The sequence below is a fragment of the Neolamprologus multifasciatus genome, chromosome 9, assembly GCF_963576455.1.
Source record: "Neolamprologus multifasciatus chromosome 9, fNeoMul1.2, whole genome shotgun sequence".
Classification (NCBI taxonomy): domain Eukaryota; kingdom Metazoa; phylum Chordata; class Actinopteri; order Cichliformes; family Cichlidae; genus Neolamprologus; species Neolamprologus multifasciatus.
The window spans coordinates 6,106,346-6,133,956 of record NC_140447.1 but is presented as its reverse complement, the minus strand read 5'-3'; the positions used below and the strand labels follow the sequence as shown (position 1 = coordinate 6,133,956).

The 27,611-nt window shown below is 44.6% G+C and overlaps 1 protein-coding gene across 5 annotated transcripts in view; it reads left to right on the top strand.

Moving 5' to 3' along the window:
* Positions 1–27,611, top strand: part of LOC146510903 (stonustoxin subunit beta-like) — a 360,716-nt gene that overhangs the window by 125,187 nt on the left and 207,918 nt on the right. For 2 of the 5 annotated variants that reach the window (XM_085172837.1, XM_085172836.1), the window contains exons 3-10: positions 25–153; positions 3,888–3,963; positions 12,251–12,455; positions 14,079–15,876; positions 20,125–20,298; positions 20,588–20,761; positions 21,301–21,474; positions 27,124–27,297. The exons of 1 other annotated variant lie outside the window; for it this stretch is intronic. In XM_085172837.1, the coding sequence (XP_085028963.1) occupies positions 25–153; positions 3,888–3,963; positions 12,251–12,455; positions 14,079–15,876; positions 20,125–20,298; positions 20,588–20,761; positions 21,301–21,474; positions 27,124–27,297 (2,904 nt within the window). Of the gene's footprint in view, positions 1–24; positions 154–3,887; positions 3,964–12,174; positions 12,456–14,078; positions 15,877–20,124; positions 20,299–20,587; positions 20,762–21,300; positions 21,475–27,123; positions 27,298–27,611 lie in introns of those variants that run through there. 2 more of the 5 variants (XM_085172841.1, XM_085172840.1) reach the window with 2 other exon arrangements.

Sequence of the window (27,611 nt, the reverse complement as noted above, 5' to 3'; positions counted from 1 at the left end):
ATTCATCTCTTCTTTGCCTAACAGTATCTTTGGGAGACCTGCTGGACCTAGACTAGAACCTGGAACTGAACCCAGCTCTGTGTCCTTAAAGAGTGACCAGTCCAAAGAAGATGGCTTTCCTTTTAACGTCCAGCCTCTGTCTGCTGAAGAGAGGTGAGCTGTTAGTAACTGTTAAGAAATAGATAGATATTTTTTAATGCGTATCTGCTCATTAGATTGTTTTATGAGAGGCCCAGACTTGACTAGGTCAAAGGCTGACCAGAAACTGCATGTTTTTGTAGAATATGGGGAACAGACAGAGTGAGACTAAGTTTAGACAGGTTGCCCTGGCAACAGACCTTAGAAAGGGGAAGTTCTTGCAAGCTGCACAGGAAGTTTTAGTGCACAGGCATATTAATAAATCAGACACAGAAAAGAGGAACTGAGTAGAAGGAGTTTTGTTTGTAATGAAACTGTGTGTCACGTGTGATGAACACTAACATTGCTGCACATATTTCACTTTTACTCATAAAACTCAGAGCATCAAAGATGACTCAAACAGTGGTTATTATACTAACTTCTACAAACTAAAGTCATTCTCAACTTTTCTCCACTTTTTTGAAAATACATCAAATAAAAATCTAACTCTAATCTGTTAAAATTTGAAAAAGAAAGTTTACTCTCTGACTTTGTGCCTTTTGGAGATCAGAAAAAGGAATTTGAAGCTTTTCTATGTAAATGTTTGGAGGCTTCAAGCATCCATCTGTCAACACAGGCTGTGGTGTTTGACTTGCTGAGTTGAGTTAGCTGGTGGCTGCTGCAGAGACCAGCATCACTCTGTTATTTTGTGTGGTGACCATGGTTTGGCCCTTGCTGTGATTATGAAGTCCACTGCAGATAAACAGCTCAAAGTTAGACAAACTTGGTGGGTAGGAAATTGAGTAAGTTCTTGAGTAAGATGGCATAAATTTTGGGGACAAAATAGATGTATACCAACTTTCATGTAATTGTGACTATTATGTGTTGCTTATTTAAGAAGTGTTATGTAAGCAACACTTTCAGTTCAGGTGTTAGGAGTTTTCACTGTGAGTGGCCTTTAGCTGTTTGGTGTCACAAGGTCAGATTTACTAAAATGGAGTTTACACTCAGCAGGTTTGCTTTCCTCATTTTAATGTAGCAAATCCACTGATTTGGGTATCCTTTATGTGGTGGAGCCATTCCAGGGTGGCCCAGTAGGTAATAACGAAGGGAGTCAAATGCCCACAGGATGGCAAGGCACTCTTTCTCTATGGTGCCTCCCGGTCCAACAGTCTCCAGCTGATGCACACCACTCGGCGTTCAATCCCCCTAACCTGCTGGGACAAAACGGCCCCCACCCTTCTGTTTGAGATGTTGGTGTACAGAATAAAAGGGAGGGAAAAGTTAGGTGTGTGAAGCAAAGGTTCCCCACAGAGAGCCCTCTTCTTCTGCACAAACACCACCTGGCACTGCTCTGTCCACCACATAAGTTCAGGGGCACTCTTTCAGGTGAGATCAGTCAAGGGGCTGGTCAGCTCCGCAAAGTCGGGCACGAACTGGCAGTAGTACCCATCCAGTCCCAAGAACTGCCTCAAATCTTTTTTCGTCTTGAGACATGGGCAGGATGTGATGGCTACTGTTTTCTCCATCTGCGGGCGCACCTGCCTACCTCCCAAGTGGTACCCAAAATAATGTACCTCCCTCCATCCAACTACACAATTCTTCAAGTTGGCTGTGAGCTCCGCTAGCTTCAAGGACTCCAGGACCGCCGCCACCTGTGATAACCTTCCCAATGTGTGCAGCTCTGTTCACAGGTCCAGAAGTTTTCTTAAATCAATTCAAACACCCTTTGTAGCTTCCTACCAAACAGTAACTCAAAGGGAGATAACCTTGTGGAGGCCTGGGTGTGTTGGTGCAAGTGGAAGAACACTGAATGTGTTCTCCTTTTTGCAAGTGTCACAACTGACTTGATACAATCTTTCCTTAACCAACACAAAAAGCAGAAATGTCACCGACACTTCAGGGCACACCAGCTTTCCATCAATTTTTTATCACCCGATTGAAGGCTGAGTGTAGGGGATCATCATGAGACTGCTATAGCAGAAACTCCTCTGTGGAGTGAATCACTGGAGTCAGTGGGGCCTCCTGAAAAGGCCCTGGTGTGTCCTACTTCTCAGAGTCAGTGTCAGATGACCCCGCATGACTGCTGAGCAAAGCACAGACCCATCATGTCCCTAGTGGCCTCGAAAGCAGCACAACATATTAACCTACCTAGTCTGTTCCTAAAATTAAGCTTGAACTAACCAAAGTCTTTAGAGTTGTAACCTTATTTCTAATTTCCAAAGGAACCAAGTGATATTCATGAATATCCCCATGCACGTATTTCACCTCTATCCACTCTGACTCCAGCAATGATCCTGGGAGAACCATGGTTTGGTGGACCAGGGTCTGTGTACAGCCCAAATCCACCATAGCCTTATGTGTACCCCATTGGCACCTTACAGGTTTGTGGTATGCCTCTCCTGAACTGGGAGAGGGTGTTGGAAGGCCAATGATACAGGACATCTGTCCATTAATGGACATTCCTGGTGCAGGTGCCCTGGTCAGCACACCTCAAGCACTCCTGTAATGATGTCTGCACTGCCCCCAGTGAGCTGGGCCTGGCGTCAATAACAGCTGGAACCTGTAGCGAAAACCCAGGTTGGAGAAGGGGTTAGTGGGTGGCAATGGCCTCCACTGCGTCGCCATGAGCCATGCTGGTGGTGGCCCATGGACCCTTCATTGTGGGGCCAGGACCAGTTGGTTTTGCCTCTGCTGATGTTCTAGCCGCTAGCCAGGTTGTCCTTGGACAGAATAGCCACAGCCTTAAGGATCACTGGCCAGTGGCAATGGACCCACTCTGCTGTCCCGACCAGGAGCCCCTCCACGAACTGCTCAAGTAAAGCAGTGTTAAACAGCTGCATCTCCCCAACATGGGGTCAGGCTGTAACCACCTGACTGTGGCATTATGCAGCCACCTGGTATTCGCAAAACGCCAGTTCTCTGCCCCCATTCAATTCTCCCAGAAGCAGACTGGGAGAAACCCTAACCGGTCCATTTTGCTCTTCTCATCTACGGAAAGTACTCAGTTGCTGGGAGGCTCAGCGCTGCCACCTGGGCTTCCCCTGAAAGCAACGAGAGCAGCCAGAGAGCTCACTCCTCACAGCCAGCTCGGACACCATCTTGGTTAGTGCCTCCACCGGCTGAATTTGTCATTGCTTCAACATGCCAGTAACCTGAGTTTCACCACCACTTGTAAACACAAAGGACCCGGTACAATGCTAATGCTCGCAAGGGCTTTTATTTTATTGGATTTCAATTTAACACATTGCCATGCTCTGCACTCCGCTCTGCTCTCTACACTACGCTGCCAGCTGCTTCAGTTTCAGCACCTCCGATCAGCTATCCCCTTTCTGGCCCCAGCTACTACTGAAATAGGGAATGCATGATTAGATGATGCTCTTCGGCTGCAAAAATCAGTGTTCCCTGACACCACACCTAAAACCCACTGCTCCAGTCCTCCCTTGCAGCCAAGCTATCAACCACACACCACCACAACTGATTTTTATGGTTTACCTCCTCTACTAAATGTTTTACAGGTTTTAATCCTAAAAAGGGCTTGATTTATGCTCTTGCTAGAAAAAAAATTATCATAACTTGACTTCTACTCTCAGTGATCCTGATTAGGATTCAGCTTTATGTCAACAGTATCAGGAGGTTATGATTGTAAGATGTAACATTTCTACTGTAAGTGAGATACAATTTAAAGCTTTAAAAACTCTGAGGATCCACTGGATTGGTGAATTTCTCCAACTATGTGCTTGAATTAATTCTTCATGATTCCTCCACAGAGTGGACAAGGAGAGCTTAGAGGTTCCCAGTGATCAGTCTACCCTACAACACCAAACCCTGGACTCCATATTCGTGGTCTGTACATGTATAACAACTACTTTTGCTCTTTGTTGTCATGGTGACAAAAGGTATTCAACACATTTCAGCTGCAATCAAAAATGAGACTCAGTGAATTTAATAATATGAATAAATTACATTGTAGTATATAAATAATACAACAGCTCATTCCAGTCATGCACTCATGGCATAGATCACAATCTTCCAGTATTTCTACTTTATCATACATTCACTGTCACTGTATACTTTAAAAAAGACCATTACTGCACATTAAAAGCCCATCAAAGTGCACATTGTGATTGTTCCCGTAATTGTTGCCTGTGTTGTATGTGCTTTTTCAGTTCAGTGTTCAGGATTGTAATGGCTTTAAGGTGAAAACTGTTGATGAGTCACGTGCTGTTTGTGTTTTAATGGATCAATAAGGTTTCCTTAACAGTTCAAACAGGTCAAGCACATGATGGGTGAGATTTCTTTCGTTTTTTCTAACATTGACAGGTTAAGTTGTTTACCAGGGCAGGGTTAGCACTGGGAGCTGCCAGTATTTTTAAGATTCTCTACAGTCTTTTTTTCACTTAAGGCAAATATTAATTTTGTCAGCAAATTTTGATTTTGTTTTAGTCATAGTCTTTTGACTAAAATGTCATTTAGTTTTACTCATAATTTAGGCATCTAAATTATTTTAATTTATTAAATATCAAAAATTACTGTGGACTAAATCTACAGTTGATTTACCTGACTAACGCATAAGACTCTTTGTTAGCTGTATATTGTTTTCCTTGATATCAAATGTGAAATGTGTCAATATGTCTTCTCATTCCTTCCTCACAGATATTTTGTCAATTGGGATCATGGGATTTAGCAAAACCCATTCACTCTGACTGCAGTCTGTTTTGTTTTTTTTGAGAAGTGTCTTGTTTGTTTTTTTCGTAAGGAAGTACAGTTGTGGCCAAAGGTTTTTAGAATCACATAAATATTGGAAATTGGAAAAGTTGCTGCTTAAGTTTTTATAATAGCAATTTGCATATACTCCAGAATGTTATGAAGAGTGATTAGATGAACTGCATAGTCCTTCTTTGGCATGAAAATTAACTTAATCCCCAAAAAACCTTACCACTGCATTTGAACTGAAATCATTGTTCTTCCATTGTTAACCATGGTGACCTGCAAAGAAACGCGTGCAGCCATCATTGCATTGCATAAAAATGGCTTCACAGGCAAGGATATTGTGGCTACTAAGATTGCACCTAAATTAACAATTTATAGGCTCATCAAGAACTTCAAGGAAAGAGGTTCAATTCTTGTTAACAAGGCTTCAGGGCGTCCAAGAAAGTCCAGCAAGTGCCAGGATTGTCTCCTAAAGAGGATTCAGCTGCGGTATTGGAGTGCCACCAGTGCAGAGCATGCTCAGGGTTAGGGTTGCGCATCTGCACGCACAGTGAGGCAAAGACTTTTGGAAGATGGCCTGGTGTCAAGAAAAGCAGCAAAGAAGCCACTTCTCTCCAAAAAAACCCATCAGGGACAGATTGATCTTCTGCAAAGTCATATTCTCCGATGAAGCCTCTTTCCGATTGTTTGGGGCATCTGGAAAAAGGCTTGTCCGGAGAAGAAAAGGTGCGCGCTACCATCAGTCCTGTGTCATGCCAACAGTAAAGCATCCTGAGACCATTCATGTGTGGGGTTGCTTCTCATCCAAGAGAGTGGGCTCACTCACAATTTTGCCCAAAAACACAGCCATGAATGAAGAATGGTACCAAAACTCCCTCCAACAGCAACTTCTTCCAACAATCCAACAACATTTTGGTGAAGAACAATGCATTTTCCAGCACGATGGTGTTACGCCCCTAGTCTAGGCGTGTAGAGATGCACATAAGGTTGGAGGAGAGAGAGACAAATCTCCGCCCTGGTTCCCAAGCCAAACATCCAGAACCAGTTGTGAGTAAAAAGGTGATTTTAGTGAAGGTAATGAAGCATAGCTCCAGGGCGAACCCAGGCCAAAATAATAATAATAATAATAAGGAGCGTTGCGCAACCCGAAAGGCATGACAGTGTACTGGAGAAAATGGTCAGGAGTAACAAAGGCAGACATTTCGGCCGCACATGATGTTAGAGGAACTTGCCAATAGCCCTTTAATAAGTCCAGCTTAGTAACAAACTTCGCAGAACCGACCCTATCGACACAATCTTCCATTCTGGGAAGAGGATAGGAGTCAGGTTTGGTCACGCTGTTCACCTTCCGAAAATCTGTACAAAACCGTGGGGTTTTATCCGCTTTAGGCACTAGGAGACACGGGGAACTCCACGCAATAGAGCTAGGAACAGCAAGACAATTTTCCAACAGATAAGAGACTTCTGTCTGGAAAAGAGCACGTTTAGTGGGATTCACCCGGTAGGCATGCTGTTTGATTGGAGGATGGTCCCCCACATCGATATCATGCTCCAGCACGGTGGTACAGGATGGAGTGCCCGAGAAAAGATTAGCATGATTCTCAATCAACCGACACACGTTGTTTCGACATCATTATCTACCTCAGTTAAATGTGACCTTAAATCATGTAGGATTTCAGAATGCCTAAGTCGTGCACAGCCCACAGCACAACCGAAAACCAAATCATCACCTACTGGGTCATACCGGGTTTCGGAACCTGGCACCCCCACAGTCGCAACTGTTGACACACCACCAGCAAAGTAGGGCTTCATCATATTAACATGACACACACGACACTTTTTCCTTTGCTCTGGGGTGTCGATGACATAATCCGTGTCACCCAATTTTGCCTGCACTGTATACGGACCACTGAACTTTGCCTGGAGAGAAGATCCAGGGACCGGTAGAAGTGTTAAAACTTTATCACCAACCTCAAATTTCCTTTGCACAGCTTTCTCATCAAACTTCCTCTTCATCTTACCCTGCGCCGCAACGAGAGCATCGCGTGCGATTGCACATGCTTTATGCAAACGCTCTCTAAAAGAACTCACATAATCCAACACATTTTCCTTAGGAGCATCTGTGTCGGACAGGAAGTTCTCCTTGAGCAGTCGCAACGCGCCACGCACTGTGTGACCGAACACCAGCTCAGGGCTAAATCCTAGCGACTCCTGCATGCTTTCCCTCACTGCTAAAAGGAGCAGCGGCAACCCCTCATCCCACTCCTTTTCAGACTCAAGGCAAAATTTCCGCATCATAGATTTCAATGTCTGATGAAACCGCTCAAGTGCACCTTGCGACTCCGGATGATAGGCACTAGATTTCTGATGTTTAATGCCAAGTGATTGCAAAACTTGGCATTCTTAGACATGAAATTAGAGCCTTGGTCGGTGTGGACAGCTTTTGGTAACCCGAAAGTAGAAAAGAAGTTCACCAACGCCTTTACAACTGGTTTAACCTTAAGGGTGCGCAATGGAATTGCCTCGGGAAAACGTGTAGCAACGCACATCAATGTCAAGAGGTACTGGTGGCCCGATTTTGTTTTAGGAAGTGGACCAACGCAGTCGATGAGTATGTGTTCAAAAGGTTCCCCTAAAACTGGAATAGGGTGTAATGGAGCGGTTGGAATGACTTGGTTAGGCTTACCACTAATCTGACAGGTGTGACAAGAATGACAATACTTAGCCACGTCATTCTTCCAAAGGCAGTTGAGATGTCACTGATGGGCTAATAGACAGCATCGCCTCAGAGTCGCCCGTCAGCGGGTCACAGGTTTTAGATTCAGAATCCGGCTCACCACCAGCGCAGAGAAAAGAATCAGACAAATCAACATCACCATACTTGCGCTTGTGCGTGCGAGTTACAGCACAGGCAGGAAAAACAGAGGGGAAGCGCTCAGCGGAAGGGTCAGATAACAAAGTATCAGGGACAGGATTCTCAACCACTCTCAGGGTAGAAAACACTTTCCCGTTCGCTAAATCATTCCCCAGAATCATCGCAATTCTGGGCACTGGCAACTGATCGCGCACTCCAACCGGTACCGAACCCGAAACGAGCAGCGATTGAAGAAACACATTGTGTAGTGGTACTCGCAGCACATCCATTTTTACTCCCCAGACAAGAGCATCCGAACCACAAAAAGAGTCATCAAAAAAAGGTAGAATACCCCTCAAAATGAGTGTCTGCGCGGCTCCAGTGTCACGCAAAATTGTGATTGGCACCCGATCCTCCTCTTTTCCGTTCAAAGAAACAAATCCTTCCGACACAAAGGGACGGTAGCTGTCATCAAAGCTCTCACTTCCCACTTCATTGCTAGGTGAAGTGGAAGCAGACATAGAACGAACGAAACCCACACTTTTCGGCTTCCTTACCGTGTGGGCCTGCTCCCTGCGCTGTAGTGATGGGCAAACAGCAACGAGGTGCCCAATTTCATGACAATAAAAACATTTGTGATCTGACACAGGAATAGCAGCAGAACGCGTCTGGCGTTTAGGGGAAACCCTATAACTTTTGGCATAATGAGTTGCGGAAGTGTACTCACGGCGCGCCGTCGAAAGTGCGGCACGATGAGTTAACACAAATTCATCGGCAAGGACAGCGGCTTTCGACAATAACCCCACCTTCTGTTCATTAAGGTATACCACAATATTTTCAGGGAGACATGTCTTAAACTCCTCCAGCAGGATCAACTCTTTCAGCTGAGTAAAGTTCTCTGCTTTACTGGCAGCCAACCACTTGTCAAATAAGACAGCTTTCTCACGTGCAAACTCCATAAACGTTTGACTGTCGGACTTGCGACAGGCACGAAACTTCTGCCGATACGCCGGGACTAATTCATGAGCCCGCAAAATAGTGGATTTGACAATCTCATAATCCAGACTGTCAGCAATGGAAAGACTCGCACAAACCTCCTGCGCTCTTCCTAATAATTTGCAATGCAACAACAGACTCCAGACATCCTTTGGCCATTTTAAAGTGGTTGTGATGCGCTCAAAAGCAGTGAAATAGGAATCAACCTCTCCCTCCCTAAAAGGAGGTACCAAAACAATCTGTTTGCTAGCGTTAAACTGGTCTACGATGGAAGTGTCGGGGAGTGTACTTACATGGGCAGGAACAGCGTCTTTCGCTCTGGAAGGATCCAGCTCCATAGCTCGTATGCGGAGATGCATGAGCTCGACTTCCTTAGCCTTAGCCTCCAGCTCCACCTCCTTCAAGCGAAGGGCAAGCTTGAGATCTTCCGTCACCAAACCCGCCGCAACCTGGCCAGTTGGGTCAAATTTAGGAGATTGAACGGCGACAGGAGTTCCGCCCCCGACGTCATCCGCCCCTTGGAAGGTTTCGGGATGGCCCCAGCAGCTTCCGCCCCCACCGCCCCCACTGTCTCGAAACTCCCAGACCCACTCGGCGAGCTTTTCTGCCTCCCAAACACTCCCCTGTCCACCAGTTTCTCTATCGAACATTGTTTAATTTCCGCCTTCTTAGAATGCAACGGAACATCCACATTGAATAAATTAGCCACTAACAAATCTGCTTTTGTGCACCGCTCCAACTTTTCAATGGAGGGCTGTTGCACAAAATCATCCATGTCAAACGACATCACGAGCAAAGCAACAAAGAAAAACACAACTCTGCAGACAACTAACCGCATCCGCGCACTCCAGAGCCGCAAAACTCGCGCCTACCGCACAGACGAACAAAACTCTCGGTCCTCCCACACCCTCCACGACGTTTCCCCCCCACCACAAACGCAAAAAGGAAACGAACCAATCACACAAACGAAAAGGGATGAGCCGCCATTTATGTTACGCCTCTAGTCTAGGCGTGTAGAGACGCACATAAGGTCGGAGGAGAGAGAGACAAATCCCCGCCCTGGTTCCCAAGCCAAACATCCAGAACCAGTTGTGAGTAAAAAAAGATGATTTTATTGAAGGTAATGAAGCATAGCTTCAGGGTGAACCCAGGCCAAAATAATAAACAAAACCAACTAAGTCCCACCAGAGAAAACTAACTAAACCCTAAGAAAGAAACAGAACAAACAAATGACAATACTAACCCTCGCTCCCTAACCCGGAAAACAGGAGAAAACTGTCCCAAAGAAAAAGGCGGCTCACCCGTTCCGCTTCAGCCTAAGGGTGCCTAAGCACTAAATTAATACAGCAGGAGTGGCTCTCACAGATCACACTCACACAAATACACAGCAAAAGCATATAGGCTGTAAACCAGGGTCAGGACCGCGTCGGCTGTCAAACTATTCGCTCGCTCGCTCCACTCTCTCTCTGTCTCCGGCGGGAGCTGTCAGAGCGGCTTTTTGAACGCGGCCACGTGTTCTATGGTCCAATCAGCTGCTCACTACTCTTCATTAGGGGAGGGACCTGCAAAGAGTCTTAAGCACAGTAAAGAGACACATAACAAAACAGCCCACACAGTGTTCTTATGGCCACGGCCGTAACAGATGGAGCACCGTGCCATAAGGCAAAAGTGATAACTAAGTGGCTCGGGGACCATAACGTTGAAATTTTGGGTCCATGGCCTGGAAACTCCCCAGATCTTAATCCCATTGAGAACTTGTTGTCAATCCTTAAGAGGTGGGTGGACAAACAGTCAGGATTTGGCCCAGAAACTGATTGAGAGCATGCCCAGTCGAATTGCAGAGGTCCTGAAAAATAAGGGCCAACACTGCAAATACAGACTCTTTGCATAAATGCCATATAATTATCGATAAAAGAATTTGAAACATATGAAGTGCTTGTAATTATATTTCAGTACATCACAGAAAAAACTGAAACAAAGATCTAAAAGCGGTTTAGAAGCAAACTTTGTGAAAACTAATATTTGTGTCATTCTCAAAACTTTTGGCCACAACTGTACCAGGCCTTCATGTCAGAGCATGATCATTCATACACCTGCGTCCACTTCAAACCACCATCAGGAGAATGTCTGTCTTTTAAAAGATTTAATTTACTTTAGAAGTCAAAATTGCAAGTTTAAAGTGCTGGACCTCGTTGTGAAATCAGCCGTCTGTCTTCACAAAAACCTGGATTGGGCCATACAATTTTATACCACAACAATAACAATTACTATTTTGACTATCTTCTTCCAGAAATGACATGGCAGTCCTGCTGTTTTCCTACGAGTCTTCTTTGCATTGCGGCATCTGCTCCTTTCCTGGAAAATGACAGAGAAGAGAAAACACCTCCCTGCCTAACCTTGATTATTAGTATTATCCTACTGATTCTATTTATTATCAGGACATTCTGTTCGGACTCACTTCGCCCACAAAATTTCATCCTGGCTGATAATTATGATATGCAAGTATGTTGCAAAACTCTCAGCACTGCTATGTCAGTCACAATAATTCAAGTCAGTCATCGCGCTCTATGAAGCTTTTAGTCCTGAAAACATGAAGTGCCAACTCTTAATGAACACATTGCTCACTATTATGTGTTCATGAAAATTCATAAAAATCTTTTTATTTAATCATTTTACTCCTAACAGAAGTCTTGAACCCACGAGAAGAAAACAACAATGAATGAATGAAAAAAAAAAAAAACAGAAGGCAGAAGGGAACAAAGATGAAGCTTGCATTATGTTATATTTGTACAAATTGAATAATCCTTCAAACATGATCAAGTGTCCTGTTTCCCCTAGTGGGGCAGAGGAAAGGTCGATCAAATTCGAGTAGGACACTCTTTAAATTGGCTATGTTCAAATATCCTCCAGACATAGTAGGTGTCAGTTATTTTTGCACCAGTCATACAACTCTGTCGTCCTGTCCACTTGATGTACTAAGCAGCCTGCTAACTTAATAGCCTCTGTTGGTTTACTTGGGTTAAGTCGAGTCTTGGTGAATACCACACAACAGTCCTTGATGTTTTTCTGCATGGATATAGTAAGTTCCAGTAAGTTCAGTCTTCATGGTGAGATAAAATGTGCATTTGTGACATCGAGGCTTGGCAGTATGGGCTTCTGTGGGTTTCTTCCTAGCCAAGCTTCCATTCCCAGGCTCACTTCTGGCTCCTCTCGCTACATTGCCCCTGTCACCTGCTCATTGGGATATTAACGTATGGAGACTCAAATGGTGTAACCAATGACAATGAGAGAGCATGATGATTATATTTTGTGTATATCTGTGTATACATGACTGTTAATAAAAAAGAAGGCTAATGAACCAACTGAATAGATGGAAGAAGTGCAATAGAAGTGCTGAGTCATTGCAAGTGCATGTGCCACCATTTCTAAACCATAATTTTACATCTATTCTGCTCACAGTCATCTTTATGCTGCTCTTTGTAGAAAGTGGATTGTCAGTGGGTCCAACATGGATTTGATTTTTGGCTCTGTGATTTCAGTCTGATTTGGTCATTCATAATTGTGTTCCAGGTGCTGGAGAACAACATCATCACTTTTGTGAAGAACGAGCTGAAGAAGATCCAGAAGGTTCTGAGTCCGGATTATGCAGAATACTTAGCAATTCAGAGGACGGATGATGAGGAGAAAAATATCATCACAGAGTCATTTCTGAAGATCACACTGGATTTCCTGAAGAAAATGAAGCAGGAGGACCTGGCTAACCATCTACAGAGAAGTAGGAGGTTTTCTCTAAAGATTTAGGCTAGTTCCATACACTTTATTCCTAAATACCATTACAGATGCACATCTTGAGATTTCACAGCATCCTATGCAGTCTTATTCTAAAGGCTAATCTGAAGTATTCTTGCACAGCAGTTACATTTATGTTCTATTGTCTCCTCCGATCAGGAAGTGTAGAAAATAGGACAATGGGTGGTGGGGTGCATCTGCTGCTACCGGTTGGGGTGAGAGGAGAAAGACAGGATAAAAGACATGCTGTGGAAGAGAGCCAGACATTAATAACAAGTATTACTCAATGCAGAGAGGTCTATTAACACATAGTGAGTTTGAAATGTAACTGAACAAGAAACAGTCACTGCATCATGGGAATCCCCAGGCAGCTTACACCTATTGCAGCATAACTAAGGGAGGATTCAGGGTCAATTGATCCAGCCCTAACTATAAGCTTTAGCCAAAAGGAAAGTTTAAAGCTTAATCTTAAAAGCAGAGATAATGTCTGTCTCCCGAATCCAAACTGAAAGCCGATTCCACAGAAGAGGGGCCTGAAAACTGAAGGCTCTCCCTCCCATTCTACTTTTAAATACTCTAGGAACAATAAGTAAACCTGCAGTGTGAGAGTGACGCGCTCTAATTGTACTACAAGGTAATTAAGATAAGATAGGGCCTGACTATTTAAGACATTGTATGTGAGGAACAGGATTTTGAATTCAATTCTGTATTTAACAGGGAGCCAATGAAGGGAAGCCAATATAAAAGAAATATGTTATCTCTTTCTGGTCCCTGACAGTTCTCTTGCTGCACCATTTTGGATCAACTAAAAGCTTTTCAGGGAGTTTTTTGGAGATCCTGATAATAATGAATTACAGTAGTCCAGCCTAGATGTAAAAAATGCATGAACTAGTTTTTCAGCGTCACTCTGAGAAAGGATATTTCTAATATTAGAGATATTGCGCAAATGGAAGAAAGCAGTCCTACATATTTATTTAATATGTGTATTGAAGGACATGTCCTCGTCAAAAATGATTCCAAGGTTCCTCACAGTGTTATTACGGACCAAGGTAATGCCACCCAGTGTAAGAATCTGGTTAGATACCATATTTTTAAGATTTTCAGGGCCCAGTACAATAACCTCAGTTTGATCTGAATTTAGAAGTAAAAAGTTAGAGAACATGGAGCTCTTTAAATCTTTAAGACATCCGTGCCATTTAACTAATTCGTCTATTAAAATGTATTCTATGTCTGAAGATACTGCATAAGGGAAGTGTGTATAATGTAAACAGAACTGGTCCTAACCCTGAAGTATGTGAAACTCCATAATTAACTTTAGTGTGTGAACAGTACTCTCGATTTTAATGAAAAAAACTGGAGTCTGTTAGATAGATACAAACCAGTGCATTGCAGTACCTGTAATACCTACAGCATGCTCTAATCTCTCTGATGGAATACTATGGTCAACAGTATCAAACGCTAAACTGAGGTCTTGCAAGAAAAGTACAGAGATGAGTCTACTGTCAGGCCATAAGAGGATCATTTGTAACCTAATAGCTATTTGTGTGAGAAACAATATATTTGCACTTAATAAATTATTTATCATCGTCTCTCTTTTTTTTCCCTGTAGGGACTCTTATTGGAGCTTTTCAATGTCATCTCAAGTCTGCCTTGAAGAAGAAGTTCCAGTGTGTGTTTGAGGGGATTCCTAAAGCAGGCAACCCAACCCTTCTGAATCAGATCTACACAGAGCTCTACATCACAGAGGGAGGGACTGCAGAGGTCAATGATGAACATGAGGTCACACAGATTGAAACATCATCCAGGAAACCAGACAGACCAGAAACAAGAATCAGACAAGAAGACATCTTTGAAGACTCATCTGGAAGAGATGAACCAATCAGAACAGTGCTGACAAAGGGAGTGGCTGGCATTGGGAAAACAGTCTTAACACAGAAATACACCCTGGACTGGGCTGAAGACAAAGCCAACCAGGACATCAATTTCATATTTCCATTCACTTTCAGAGAGCTGAATGTGTTGAAAGAGGAAAAGTTCAGCTTGGTGGAACTTGTTCATCACTTCTTTACTGAAACCAAAGAAGCAGGAATCTGCAGTTTTGAAGACTTCCAAGTAGTGTTCATCTTTGATGGTCTGGATGAGTGTCGACTTCCTCTGGACTTCCACAAAACTATAATCCAAACTGACCCTAGAAAGGCCACCTCAGTAGATGTGCTGCTGACAAATCTCATCAGAGGGAACCTGCTTCCCTCTGCTCGCCTCTGGATAACCACACGACCTGCAGCAGCCAATCAGATCCCTGCTGAATTAGTTGCCATGGTGACAGAGATCAGAGGGTTCACTGATGCACAGAAAGAGGAGTACTTCAGGAAGAGATCCAAAGATGAGGACCAGGCCAGCAGGATCTTATGCCACATCAAGACATCACGAAGCCTCCACATCATGTGCCACATCCCAGTCTTCTGCTGGATCACTGCTACAGTTCTGGAGGATGTGGGAACCAGAGAGGGAGGACAGCTGCCCAAGACCCTGACTGAGATGTACATCCACTTCCTGGTGGTTCAGGCCAAAGTGAAGAAGGTCAAGTATGATGGAGGAGCTGAGACAGATCCACACTGGAGTCCAGAGAGCAGGAAGATGATTGAATCTCTGGGAAAACTGGCTTTTTATCAGCTGCAGAAAGGAAACCTGATCTTCTATGAATCAGACCTGACAGAGTGTGGCATCGATATCAGAGCAGCCTCAGTGTACTCAGGAGTGTTCACACAGATCTTTAAAGAGGAGAGAGGACTGTACCAGAACAAGGTGTTCTGCTTCATCCATCTGAGTGTTCAGGAGTTTCTGGCTGCTCTTCATGTCCATCTGACCTTCATCAACTCTGGACTCAATCTGCTGGAAGAAAAACAAACAATCTCCATGTGGTCTAAATTCTTTGGCAAACCAAACCTACAATCTCTTCACCAGGGTGCTGTGAACAAGGCCTTACAGAGTCCAAATGGACACCTGGACTTGTTCCTTCGCTTCCTCCTGGGCCTTTCACTGCAGCCCAATCAGACTCTCCTACGAGGTCTGCTGAAGCAAACAGGAAGTAGCGCACAGATCAATCAAGAGACAGGCCACTACATCAGGAAGCAACTCAGTGAGAATCTGTCTGCAGAGAAAAACATCAATCTGCTCCACTGTCTGAATGAGCTGAATGATCGTTCTCTAGTGGAGGAGATCCAACAGTCCCTGAGATCAGGAAATCTCTCCACAGGTAAACTGTCTCCAGCTCAGTGGTCAGCTCTGGTCTTCATCTTACTTTCATCAGAAAAAGATCTGGATGTGTTTGACCTGAAGAAATACTCTGCGTCAGAAGAGGCTCTTCTGAGGTTGCTCCCAGTGGTCAAAGCCTCCAACAAAGCTCAGTAAGTAAATTGTGGTCATAATCAGCATTTTTTTAATTATTCTATCGTGGGATTAAGAAGAATTTCTTCCATCGGATGACAGTTTTCTCAGTCGAAGTCAGAAGTGCTCCATCTGCACTGTGTATAGTGCAAGTGGAGCACTGACTCACCTGATGGTTTGCCAGAATCTCTTCGAGGCAGTCCCAAGAGTTTGCTTCAACCACTGCCCAAGCCGTGTTCCGCTTGGCCTGTTTGTACCCATCAGCTGCCTCCGAAGTCCCAGAGGCTAACCAAGCCCAATAGAACTCCTTCTTCAGTCTGGTGGCTCCCTTCACCTCTGGTGTCCACCATTTGGTTCAGCCATAACCACAACAACAAGCACGAACCACCTCAGCTCAGTGCTCAGAAGCTCAATGCTGTGGTTTAAGCCTCGGAATCCTGTTGACGGCACACCAGGTCTGTTGAGTGTCCTCCTCCGCCAGCTTATTCAACTCCCCACAAGGTCATCATCAGTTTACAGCTCAGCCCTACACAAGTGTTCAGAACATATGGCCGCATGTCTGTTGATATGTTTACAAATCAATCATCAGCCACATGCACTTACAGACACTCTTATGTTCAAACGTGGTTTTTGTTATGGCCAAACTGTGGTTTCCACAGAAGTCCACAACAAAACAGCTTGAGTTCAGAGCTAGGAGGCAAGAGAGTCCCCAGGCAGAGCACCCTCCAGGCCATTTGGCACATAAGTGCAAGACCTGTTCCTCGACCCTAAGGCACAGGGAACAAACCCTGTTGTCCAATGGGAGAATCCCCAATGTACAGGCAGCAAGCTGAGAGGATACTAGGATACCCACCCTAGCACACCACCTCTCACCAGGGGCAACTCCAGACAGAGAAAGAGTCCAGCCCCTCTCAAGAAGACTGGTTCTCAGAGCCCAAGCCATGTGTTGAGGTTAACCCCACTATATCTAGCTGGTACCTCTCAACCCCACCCATTAACTCTGGCTCCTTGCACACCAAAAAGGTCACATTCCATGTCCCAATTGCCAGTCTTGGCAGCAGGGGATCGGTCCGCCAGGCATCCACTGCTTGCGGCTGCCCAGCACACAATATTGATATTAATTCTACTAAATGAAATGTCTATCAGTACTTGTCATCAATCATGTGATAGTTTTAGTGTTTCATAGCAGCAGACATGGGCAGTGTTTCCAAAATCTTTTTGCCTATAACACTTATCAATAAACCATCCATCAAAATCGTGTTTATTGGCCAAGTATATGTGCAGACACATACAAGGGATTTGGTTCCGGTAGATGGAGGCTCTCAAGCACAGCAATGTAAATCACACACACACACGCACACACACACACACACACACACACGCACACACACACACACACACACACACACACACACACACACATACATACACACAGCTGTGTAAACCAACTAACTAGTCTAAACTTATATACATAAAATAGAGAAATGAAATGGGGTGGAATGAATACTACAGAATGTACATAAGGTGCAGTTGCAGTCTGGCAGTGGGAGCAGTGTGACAGTTCAACTGTTTAGAAGGGAGATGGCGAGGGGAAAGTAACTGTTCCTGTGTTGGGTGGTCCTGGTCTGCAGGCTTCTGTACCGTCTGCCAGAGGGCAGCAGATCAAAAAGTCTGTGTCCAGGGTGTGAGGGGTCTGTGATGATTTTCCCTGCCCGTTTCCTGCTTCTTGAGAGGTACAGATCCTGGATGGAGGGCAGGGGGGCGCCGATGATCCTTTCTGCTGCCCGTACAGTCCGCTGCACTCTGCTCCTGTCCTGTTTAGTGGCTGCACCATATCAGACTGTGATGGAGGAGCACAGGACAGACTCAATGACTGCAGTGTAGAACTGGATCAGCAGCTCCTGTGGAAGACTGTACTTCCCCAGTTGTCTCAGGAAGCACATCCTCTGCTGGGTCTTTTTGAGGATGGAGTTGATGTTGGTCCCCCACTTCAGGTCCTGGGAGATGGTTGTACCCAGGAACTTGAAGATCTTCACAGTTGACACAGGGCTGTCTGATATGGTGAGGGGGAGCCGAGTTGAGGGATGTCTCCTGAAGTCCACTGTCATCTCTACAGTTTTAAGAGTGTTCAGCTCCAGATTGTGCTGACTGCACCAGAGTACCAGCCGCTCAACTTCCTGCCGGTATGCAGACTCATCACCATCCTTGATGAGTCCAATGACAGTGGTGTCATCTGCAAACTTTAAGAGCCGAGTTCTTGGGGGTGCAGTTGTTAGTGTAGAGGGAGAACAGTAGTGGTGAGAGGACACATCCTTGAGGGGCACCAATACTGAGGGACCGAGTTTCAGAGGTGATCTCCCCCAGCCTCACTTGTTGCTTTCTATCTGTCAGGAAGCTGGTGATCCACTGACAGGTAGCTGGTGACACGCTGAGCTGGGAGAGTTTGGAGGAGAGAAGGTCAGGCACAAAGGTGTTAAAAGCCAAACTAAAGTCCACAAACAGGACCCTGGCAAAAGTTCCCGGGCAGTCGAGGTGTTGCAGGATGTAATGCAGCCCCATGTTCACTGCTTCATCCACCGACCTGTTTGCACGGTAGGCAAACTGCAGAGGGTCCAGCTGGTGGTCTGCAATGTCTTTCAGATGGGCTAAGACCAGTTGTTTGAAGGATTTCATGACCACAGACGTCAAGGCGACAGGGCTGTAGTCATTCAGTCCTGTGATGGTGGGTTTCTTGGGAACAGGGATGATGGTGAGCGTTTGAAGAAGGAGGGAACTTCACAAAGCTCCAGGGATCTGTTGAAGATGCGAGTAAAGATGGGAGCCAGCTGTTCAGCACAGGTTTTGAGGCAGGAGGGTGAGACACCATCTGGTCCGGGGGCATAACCAACATATGGTTATTGTGGGCCTTAAATATTAAGTCTATGGCACATTTGTTTGATTCCAAAAGCACATGGAATAATCCAGTTTTATGTTATTAGAATCTTCTCAACTAAATTCACTGCATCACAGGTCTGATCCTTCAGGAAACTCATGCAGGTTTGAGTAACCTGCAAGAGTTTTTCACTCTCGATTTTACCTCAAAGCTGAATTCTTTCAGTCTTCATTTCTAATGCAATACATAGGTTATTTCTCTTCAGCACCCTCTGGTGGTCATTGTGTGATTACTTTTTTTTATGTTCCTGTGCATGGAGGAAACGGGAAGCTGGCTGCATGTTAGCCTGTTCGTTGGCTTAGATGCCTCTTAAAACATTTCTGCCTTGGACATTTATTGCTTAGGAGTATTAATGAAACAACATGTTTACAATTTTATTTAGTGCATTTCTATTACAGAGATTTCTCTAGAAACAAGTTATTTTTTCTGTTATGTTTGTTATGTCTTTGAGGAAGCTAAACTTGCTAAGCTATATTGTGATCACTACTGAGTCCTTGTTGTTACGCATACTATGTAACAGTATAGATACAATGGTTTCATATAATAAGTACTTTCTTCTAAGCCTAATAAACTGCTACAAGAACTGTAATTCATAATTTATAAGTCTTGCAAGTCTTTCACATCGCCATGAAGGAATTTTGGTAATTACCTCACACAACACTATTTGGAAAATTGAGTTCAGTGTCTTTACCCACAAAAAATATTTAACAAATATGTGAAAAGAGAAACAAAAAAACCCTAAGGAATTGGGAGGGTGAAAATTCATCTTCACAGCACTTCTGATGTCATCTTCTCATGTCGTAATCATAGTTTGGTTTGTAACTAACCTTCAGTGCAGTGCCTGTTTTTAGTCTTTTATGCCTGCCATAGTATCATACAATTTAGAGAAATATCTTGTTCTTTAAATGGTCTTTTAAATGACCACTATTCTATACTTTTTATTTTTTTATGACAGCTACACTAAAAATTATAAAATACTGCAACCAAGCAGTACAAAGAAGCTGCCATAAACACCCTTTTTCCCTGTTGTCATCTTATTTTCATGTCATATCAGAAAATTTGAAAGTGACAGACAGTAATTTGTATCAGTGCCACGGTGTACACAGCTACTAACACTAAGCTACCAACTCCTTTCTTTTTTTGTAATTTAAAAATAGAAGTATAATTATTTTTACCAAGTAGATTCTATATATTTTATTGTTTTTTTTCTAGATGGAAATTGCAGTGTGTATTTATATTTTATTTATGTTAAATTAATTATATTGAATATCAGAATAGTTATTTTTGTGTTCTTGGTTCAATATTTAATTTTATTTCATTACAAATTGTTTTTCAGACTGAGTGACTGTAACCTGTCAGAGAGAAGCTGTGAAGCTCTGTCCTCAGTTCTAAGCTCCCAGTCCTCTAGTCTGAGAGAGCTAGACTTGAGTAATAATGACCTGAAGGATTCAGGGGTGATGCTTCTGTCGGCAAAACGGGAGAGTTCAAGTTGTACACTGGAAACTCTCAGGTGGCATTTTTTTTTACATTGTAATTTTGGTGTTTGACAGCTGGGCTAAAAGTTGTGTGGGAAGATATCATATTCACCTTTTAACAGGGACTCTGAGTTATATGTTTAATGTTTGAGAAACTGTTCTACACCAAGCAGATTATGAGATTAATGTTTGCCACACAGGGATGTCATGCTGTCATCATTGTTTAGATTAATGTTAATTCCATACTATTGGCCACCAACATATTTCTTTTTCTGTTGGTTCAGCGTATGAAATGATTTCATCTCAGTACAAATTGTTTTTCAGACTGAGTGGCTGTAACCTCTCAGAGAGAAGCTGTGAAGCTCTGTCCTCAGTATTCAGTTCCCAGGCATCTAGTCTAAGAGATCTGGACCTGAGTAACAATGAACTGAAGGATTCAGGAGTGATGCTTCTGTCTGCAGAACTGCAGTGTCCACACTGTACACTAAAAACTCTGAGGTGAGATCTTGTTTTCTTTTCTTTTTTCTTTTGTATAGCTGGGCTAAAAGTTGGCAGAAACTACAGCAGAGTATTACAAAACATGTATATTGGAACGCTGCCATAAACTAGAATTTTAATAGGGACATTCTCTTATATAGTCAATGTTTGAAAAATTGTTTCACACCAAGCAGATTGTGAATACGTTATTAATCACACAGGGATGTCATGCTCTCATCATTGTTTAGATTACTTTTCCAATTATTAGCTAGAAATAATATTTATACCAGCTTTAAAGTTTGTTTTCACAACTTAATAATAGATATAAGAGAAGACAATAGAAGAGGAGGAGCATGCTTCATATTGCTTGCAGATTTCCATTTAGATATAGAGGAATAATTATTTTTCCCAAGCTAATTCCACATTTTTATTACTTTTTAAAAAGATTTTAATTTTAATATATTTACTTATGTTAAATATATTGCGCCAACATATTTTTCATTTTCTTGGTTCAACATATAAAGTGATTTCATCTGAGAGTGAAAAAAAATGTTTTTTAGACTAGGTGGCTGTAACCTCTCAGACAGAAGCTGTGAAGCTCTTTCTTCAGTTCTCAGCTCCCAGTCATCAAGTCTGAGAGAGCTGGACCTGAGTAACAATAACCTGAAGGATCCAGGAGTGAAGCTTCTAGCTGCAGAACTGAAGATTCCACATTGTGCACTGGAAACTCTGAGGTGTTCTTTTTTGTTTTTTGTTTGCCTTTATTTTTTCCTTTTGCATACGTGGTTTAAAAATTGTCAGAAATTGCAGCAAAGGTGTAAGAAGCCTGTTTTACTGGGAATCTGCCATAAATAACACATTTTAATAAGGAGTCTGTGTTATTTCATTCTTTGAAAGACTATTTCACTGATTATTAATGTAATATTTACCACAGAGGGATGTCCTGTTTTCATCTCTGTTGAGATTATGTTTCAAATCATCAGGAAGAAATCATGTTTACAGTAAATTTATAGCTTGTTTTCACAATTTCTACATCAGAAGACAGAGACTGAGCAGCATGCTTCCATTGGCCAATCAAAATAAAAGAGCTTCTTTAGATAGAGGCCAAACAAAGGGACTGGAATCAAGGTCCTGATTGTGATAAATAATTAGGAATAAGGAAAGTGACCAAGTACTTTATGCCTGTGCCAGCAGGTGATTAGGTAATACCACTAAATCTACTGAATCATCATTGGTTTCCATTTCCATCCACCCATCCATCTTATTCTGCTCATGCAGCCTAGACCCCACATAATCTCCTCTACTAGGAGTAGTAACTCTTCCTTGACCCGAAATGAGCACCCCACCCTTTTCCAGTTGAGGAACATGGCCTCAGATGTGGAGGTGCTGATTCTCATTCCCACAGTTTCACACTCAGCTGCGAACCACTCCATGTTAGCCGGATGCCATCACCCGATGAAGCCAACAAAACCACATCATCTGCAAAAACCAGAGACCACTGTGAAAGCCTTCTGCTACTTGGCTATGCCTAGAAATTCTGTCTGGAGTCCCTCACCCACCGGGAATGAGTCCGACTTATTGTGGGCTATGCAGGCCAAGCTCTTGCAACAGTTGTATGAAGATCGAATTGCCCCTAGCAATGGGCCAGACACCCAATACTCCCGGAGCACTGTCCACAGGACACTCCGAGTTACATGGTGGAATATATGCCTGTCTCAGAGGTTCAACTAACAGATGGATTTTTTTTTCTGACTGTCCCGTTTGGTTCTTTTGCCATCAGAATTATTGTCGAAAAGCCAAGAAAGAAGCCCAATGGATTTACTTTACCAAATGGACCATCCCGGCCTTGCCCTATTGGTCTATTTGATTCACTTTGTTTTTATTGTTTATGTTATTTTATTAGCGGACGAACTCTCCTTTCCAGCACCCTGGCATAGACTTTCCCAGGGAGGCTGAGGAGTGTGATCCCCCTGGAGTTGGAATATACCTTTCGGTCCCCCTTCTTAAAGATGGGGACCACCACCCTGGTCTGCCAGTCCAGGGGTACTGCCCCTGATCTCCACGCAACATTGCAGAGGCGTGTCAACCAGGACAGCCCTACAACGTCCAGAGCCTTCAGGAACTCGGGGCGGACCTCATCAACACCAGGGGATCTGCCACCAAGGAGTTGTTTAACTGCCTCAGTGACCTCGCCTCCGGAAATTGGCGGGTCATTCCCCTCATCCGAAGACTCTGCTTCCTCCTCAGAAGACGTGTCAGTGGGATTAAGGAGGTCCTTGAAGTATTCCTTCCACTGCCTGACAATCTTCTCAGTCGAAGTCAGCAGCGCTCCACCAGCACTATACACAGTGCAGGTAGAGCACCACTTTTTCCCCTCCTGAGACGCCTGACAGTTTGCCAGAATCTCTTCGAGGTAGTCTGAAGGTCTTTTTCCCTGGCCTCTCCAATCTCCTTTTGGAGAGGCCATGCTTCAGTTTTTGCTTCAGCCACTGCCCGAGCCGCATTTCGCTTGGACTGTTGATACCTGTCAGCTGCCTCTGGAGTCCCACAGGCTAACCAAGCCCTATAGGACTGCTTCTTAAGCCTGGTGGCTCCCTTCACCTCTTTGGTTCGGGTATTAAAACTACGGCAGGCACCAACCACCTTGCGGCCGGAGCTCAATGCAGCAGCTTCGGCAATGGAGATGCTGAACATGGTCCATTTCGAGTCAATGTCCACCGTCTCCCTCGGAATGCTGTTGAAGCTCTGCCGGAGGTGTGTGTTGAAGATCTCGCGGACTGGGGCCTCTGCTAGACGTTCCCAGCACACCCTCACTACTAGGGATGGGTATCATTTAGGTTTTATCCGATACCGGTGCCAAACCGGTACTTTTGAAACGGTGCCAGTGCTTAAACGGTGCTCGAACCGGTGCTTAAAGAATGGAGAACACAAAATTGGTCCAAAAACCTCTCATGTTCAGCTGTTTTTTTGTAAAAAGATAACAATGTTAGCCTTTTCTGCAGCTATGGGGCATATATGGTATCACTCTTGGCTGGAAGCAGTGCTTAAACAATGGAAAAAACACAGACTTTGTCCAAAAACCTCTCATGGTTAACTGTTTTCCACTTTTTCTTTGGTCATTTTAGCCTTTTTGGCCAGGGTGAAGGGAGCATCTGCCATCAAACAAGAAGACAGCCGCATGTAGCTATGATGATGTTTGCTAGTTCACCTTACATGCATTAATGTAATAACGTGGTTAGCCTACTCAACGTAAATTACACACGAACAACATTAAGCTACTCACGCAGAGAAGAACGGCTGCTGCTGCCATCATCATCCGTCATCATTTCTGTTACACTGGCAGGGCTAGGGGCCAGGACTCTACTCTTTGGGTTTTTGGGTGTTTTTGGATGTTGCAAACTCCGGGTCCGATAACAGGCACCACACCCGCAGTAGATGTGCTCGGTGTGAGGTATTGCAGCAAGCTATCAAATACGGCGCATTTTTCGGCTTTTAAAAAAAACGCTATGCGTCGCCAGGTGTTTCATCGGATTTGAGGTGTTACTTCCTTTGACAGTATCACAGTATCAGCTTAAAGCACTTGTTGCAGGCTGCTGAGTTTGCATATTTTGCTGTGAAATACAGCCACACTTTGACCTCTTCGCCTTGGGCATTTTTAATCTGTAGCTCTGCTCTAAAAGAACGTACGTACCTGGACCCGCATACTATGATCGGAAACGTAAAGTGATTGGCTAGAATTCAAAGTGTATCACAGCTCAGGAAAAAAAAGCACCGAAAACAAACCTGATCCAACTCACTACCAGGTGGTGATCAGTTGACAGCTCAGCCCCTCTCTTTACCAGACTGTCCAGAAAATATGGTCGCAGGTCGCACATATAGTGATACGATTACAAAATCGATCATTGACCTGCGGTCTAGAGCGTCCTGGTGCCACGTGCACCTATAGACACTCTTATGTTCGAACAAGGTGTTCGTTATGGCCAAACTGTGATTTGCACAGAAGTCCAATGACAAAACACCACTCGGGTTCCTATCAGGGAGGCCGTAACTCCCAATCACGCCCCTCCAGGTCCCGCTGTCGTTACCCACGTGATCATTGAAGTCTCCCAGCAGGACAACAGAGTCTCCAGGTGGAGCACCTTCCAGCACCCTACCCAGAGCCTCTAAGAAGGCTGGGTACTCTGAACTGCCACTCGGGGCATAAGCACAGATGACAGTCAGGACCCGTTCCCTGACCCTAAGGCGCAGGGAACAAACCCTCTCATCCACCAGGAAGAACCCCAACGTACCGGCAGCAAGCCGAAGGGATATTAAAATACCAACCCCAGCCCTCCGCCTCTCACCAGGGGCAACTCCAGCCTGAGACAGAGTCCAGTCCCTCTCCAGGAGACTGATTCCAGAGCCCAAGCCATGCGTAGAGGTGATCCCCACTATATCTAGCCGGTATTTCTCATACTCACGCACTAACTCAGGCTCCTTCCCCACCAGAGAGGTGACATTCCATGTACCAATTGCCAGTCTTGGCAGCCGGGGATCAGTCCGCCAGGGCCTCCGCTCCTGGCTGCCGCCCGGCACATAATGCACCCAACCTCTATGGCTCCTCCTGTGGGTGGTGGGCCTGCGGGAGGATGGGCCATGTCCCCTTTTCAGGCTGTGCCCGGCCGGGCCCCATGGACTAAGGCCCGGCCACCAGACGCTCGCCCTCGGGCAACCTCCCCGGGCCTGGCTCCAGGGCAGGGCCCCGGTAACCCTATCCCGGGAAGGGTAAACTGTTCCCTCGATGTTTTTCTCATAAGGGTCTTCTGAATCGCTCTTCGTCCGCTAGTCAAACCTCGGATACAGGAGGAACAATGCGGTTTTCGTCCTGGTCGCGGAACACTGGACCAGCTCTTTATCCTCTCAAGGATACTTGAGGGTGCATGGGAGTTTGCCCAACCAGTCTACATGTGTTTTGTGGACTTGGAGAAGGCATTCGACCATGTCCCTCGGGGTGTCCTGTGGGAGGTGTTGCGGGAGTATGGGGTGTCTGGCCCATTGCTACGGGCCATTCGATCCCTATAAAACCGTTTCAAGAGCTTGGTTCGCTCCGCCAGGGCTGCCCTTTGTCACGATTCTGTTTATAATTTTTATGGACAGGATTTCTAGGCGCAGCCAAGTGGCGAAGGGCTTTCACTTCGGTGGCCTCAGAATCTCATCTCTGCTTTTTGCGGATGATTTGGTTCTGTTGCCTTCATTGCGTAATGGCCTCGAGCTTGCACTGGAACGGTTCGCAGCCGAGTGTAAAGCAGCGGGAATGAGGATTAGCACCTCCAAATCTGAGGCCAACCTCCACCCTTTTCCGAGAACCGGAAAAGGGTGGAGTGCCCACACCAAGTCATTATGAGTTCCTGCCCCGAGTGGAGGAGTTCGAGTATCTCGGGGTCTTGTTCGCGAGTGATGGGAGAAGGGAGCCGGAGATTGACTGACGGTTTGGTGCTGTGGCTGCAGTGATGCGGACGCTGCACCGGTCCGTCGTGGTGAAGAGGGATCTGAGTGTAAAAGCGAAGCTCTCTATTTACAGGTCAATCTACGTCCCTACCATCACCTATGGCCATGAGTTGTGGGTAGTGACCGAAAGAACGAGATCACGGATACTATCGGCGGAAACGAGCTTCCTCCGAAGGGTGGCTGGCCTCTCCCTTAGAGATGGTGAGAAGTGAGAAGTTCAGCTATCCGGGTGAGGCTCAGAGTAGAGCCGCTGCTCCTTCACATCGAAAGGAGCAAGCTGAGTTGGTTCAGGCATCTGACAAGGATGCCCCCTGGGCGCCTCCTGGGTGAGGTGTTTCGGGCATGTCCCACCGGAGGAGGCCTCAGGGCAGAATCAGGACACGCTGGAGAGATTATATCTCTCAGCTGGCCTGGGAACACCTATGTGTTCCCCCGGATAAGCTGGAGGAGGTGGCTTGGGAGAGGGAGGTCTGGGCTTCTCTGCTAAGGCTGCTGCCCCCGCGACCCGGCCCCGGATAAAGCGGATGAAGATGGATGGATGGATGGATTTTATTTTATTTTTACTTACTACACACCTAAGAGCACCTAACAGATGGACTCTCCTTTCAAGTCTCCCTGGGATTGACTATCCCACGGAGCATGAGGAGTGTGATCCCCATATAGTTGGAACACAAACCCCTTCTTAAACATGGGAACCACCACCCCAGTCTGACAATCGATCATTTACATATTGAGTTACAATTACTTTTACCAAGAGCATTCCACATTTCACTGAAAAATAAATAAATAATTTAATCATTTATGCTAAATGAATTATATTGCATACCAACATATTTCTTTTTGTTGTCTTAATCAACAAATAAATTGTTTTTATTTTAGTACAAATTGTTTTTCAGAATTAGTGGTTGTAACCTCTCAGAGAGAAGCTGTGAAGCTCTTTCCTCAGTTCTCAGCTCCAATTCCTCTAGTCTGAGAGAGCTGGACCTAAGTAACAATGACCTGAAGGATCCAGGAGTGACACTTCTGTCTGCTGAACTGAAGATTCCACATTGTAAACTAGAAACTTTGAGGTGATATCTTGTTTTCTTTTCTATTTTATATTGTAGAGCTTAGCTAAATGTTGGTAGAAAATACAGCAGAACAGGGAATGACATGGTTTATTGGGAAACTACAATAAACAACTTTTGAAAGTTACTTTTATATGGTCACTGTTTAAAAGACTGTTCCCTACTAACCAGTTTATGAATGTATTATTTACCATAAAATGATGTCCTGGCGTCATCTTTGTTGAAATTTTCAGTCCTCAGCTCGAAATTATGTCTATAGTAGGTTTACAGTTTGTTTTCACAACCTCTGCATCGGAACACAGAGGAGGTGAAGCAGC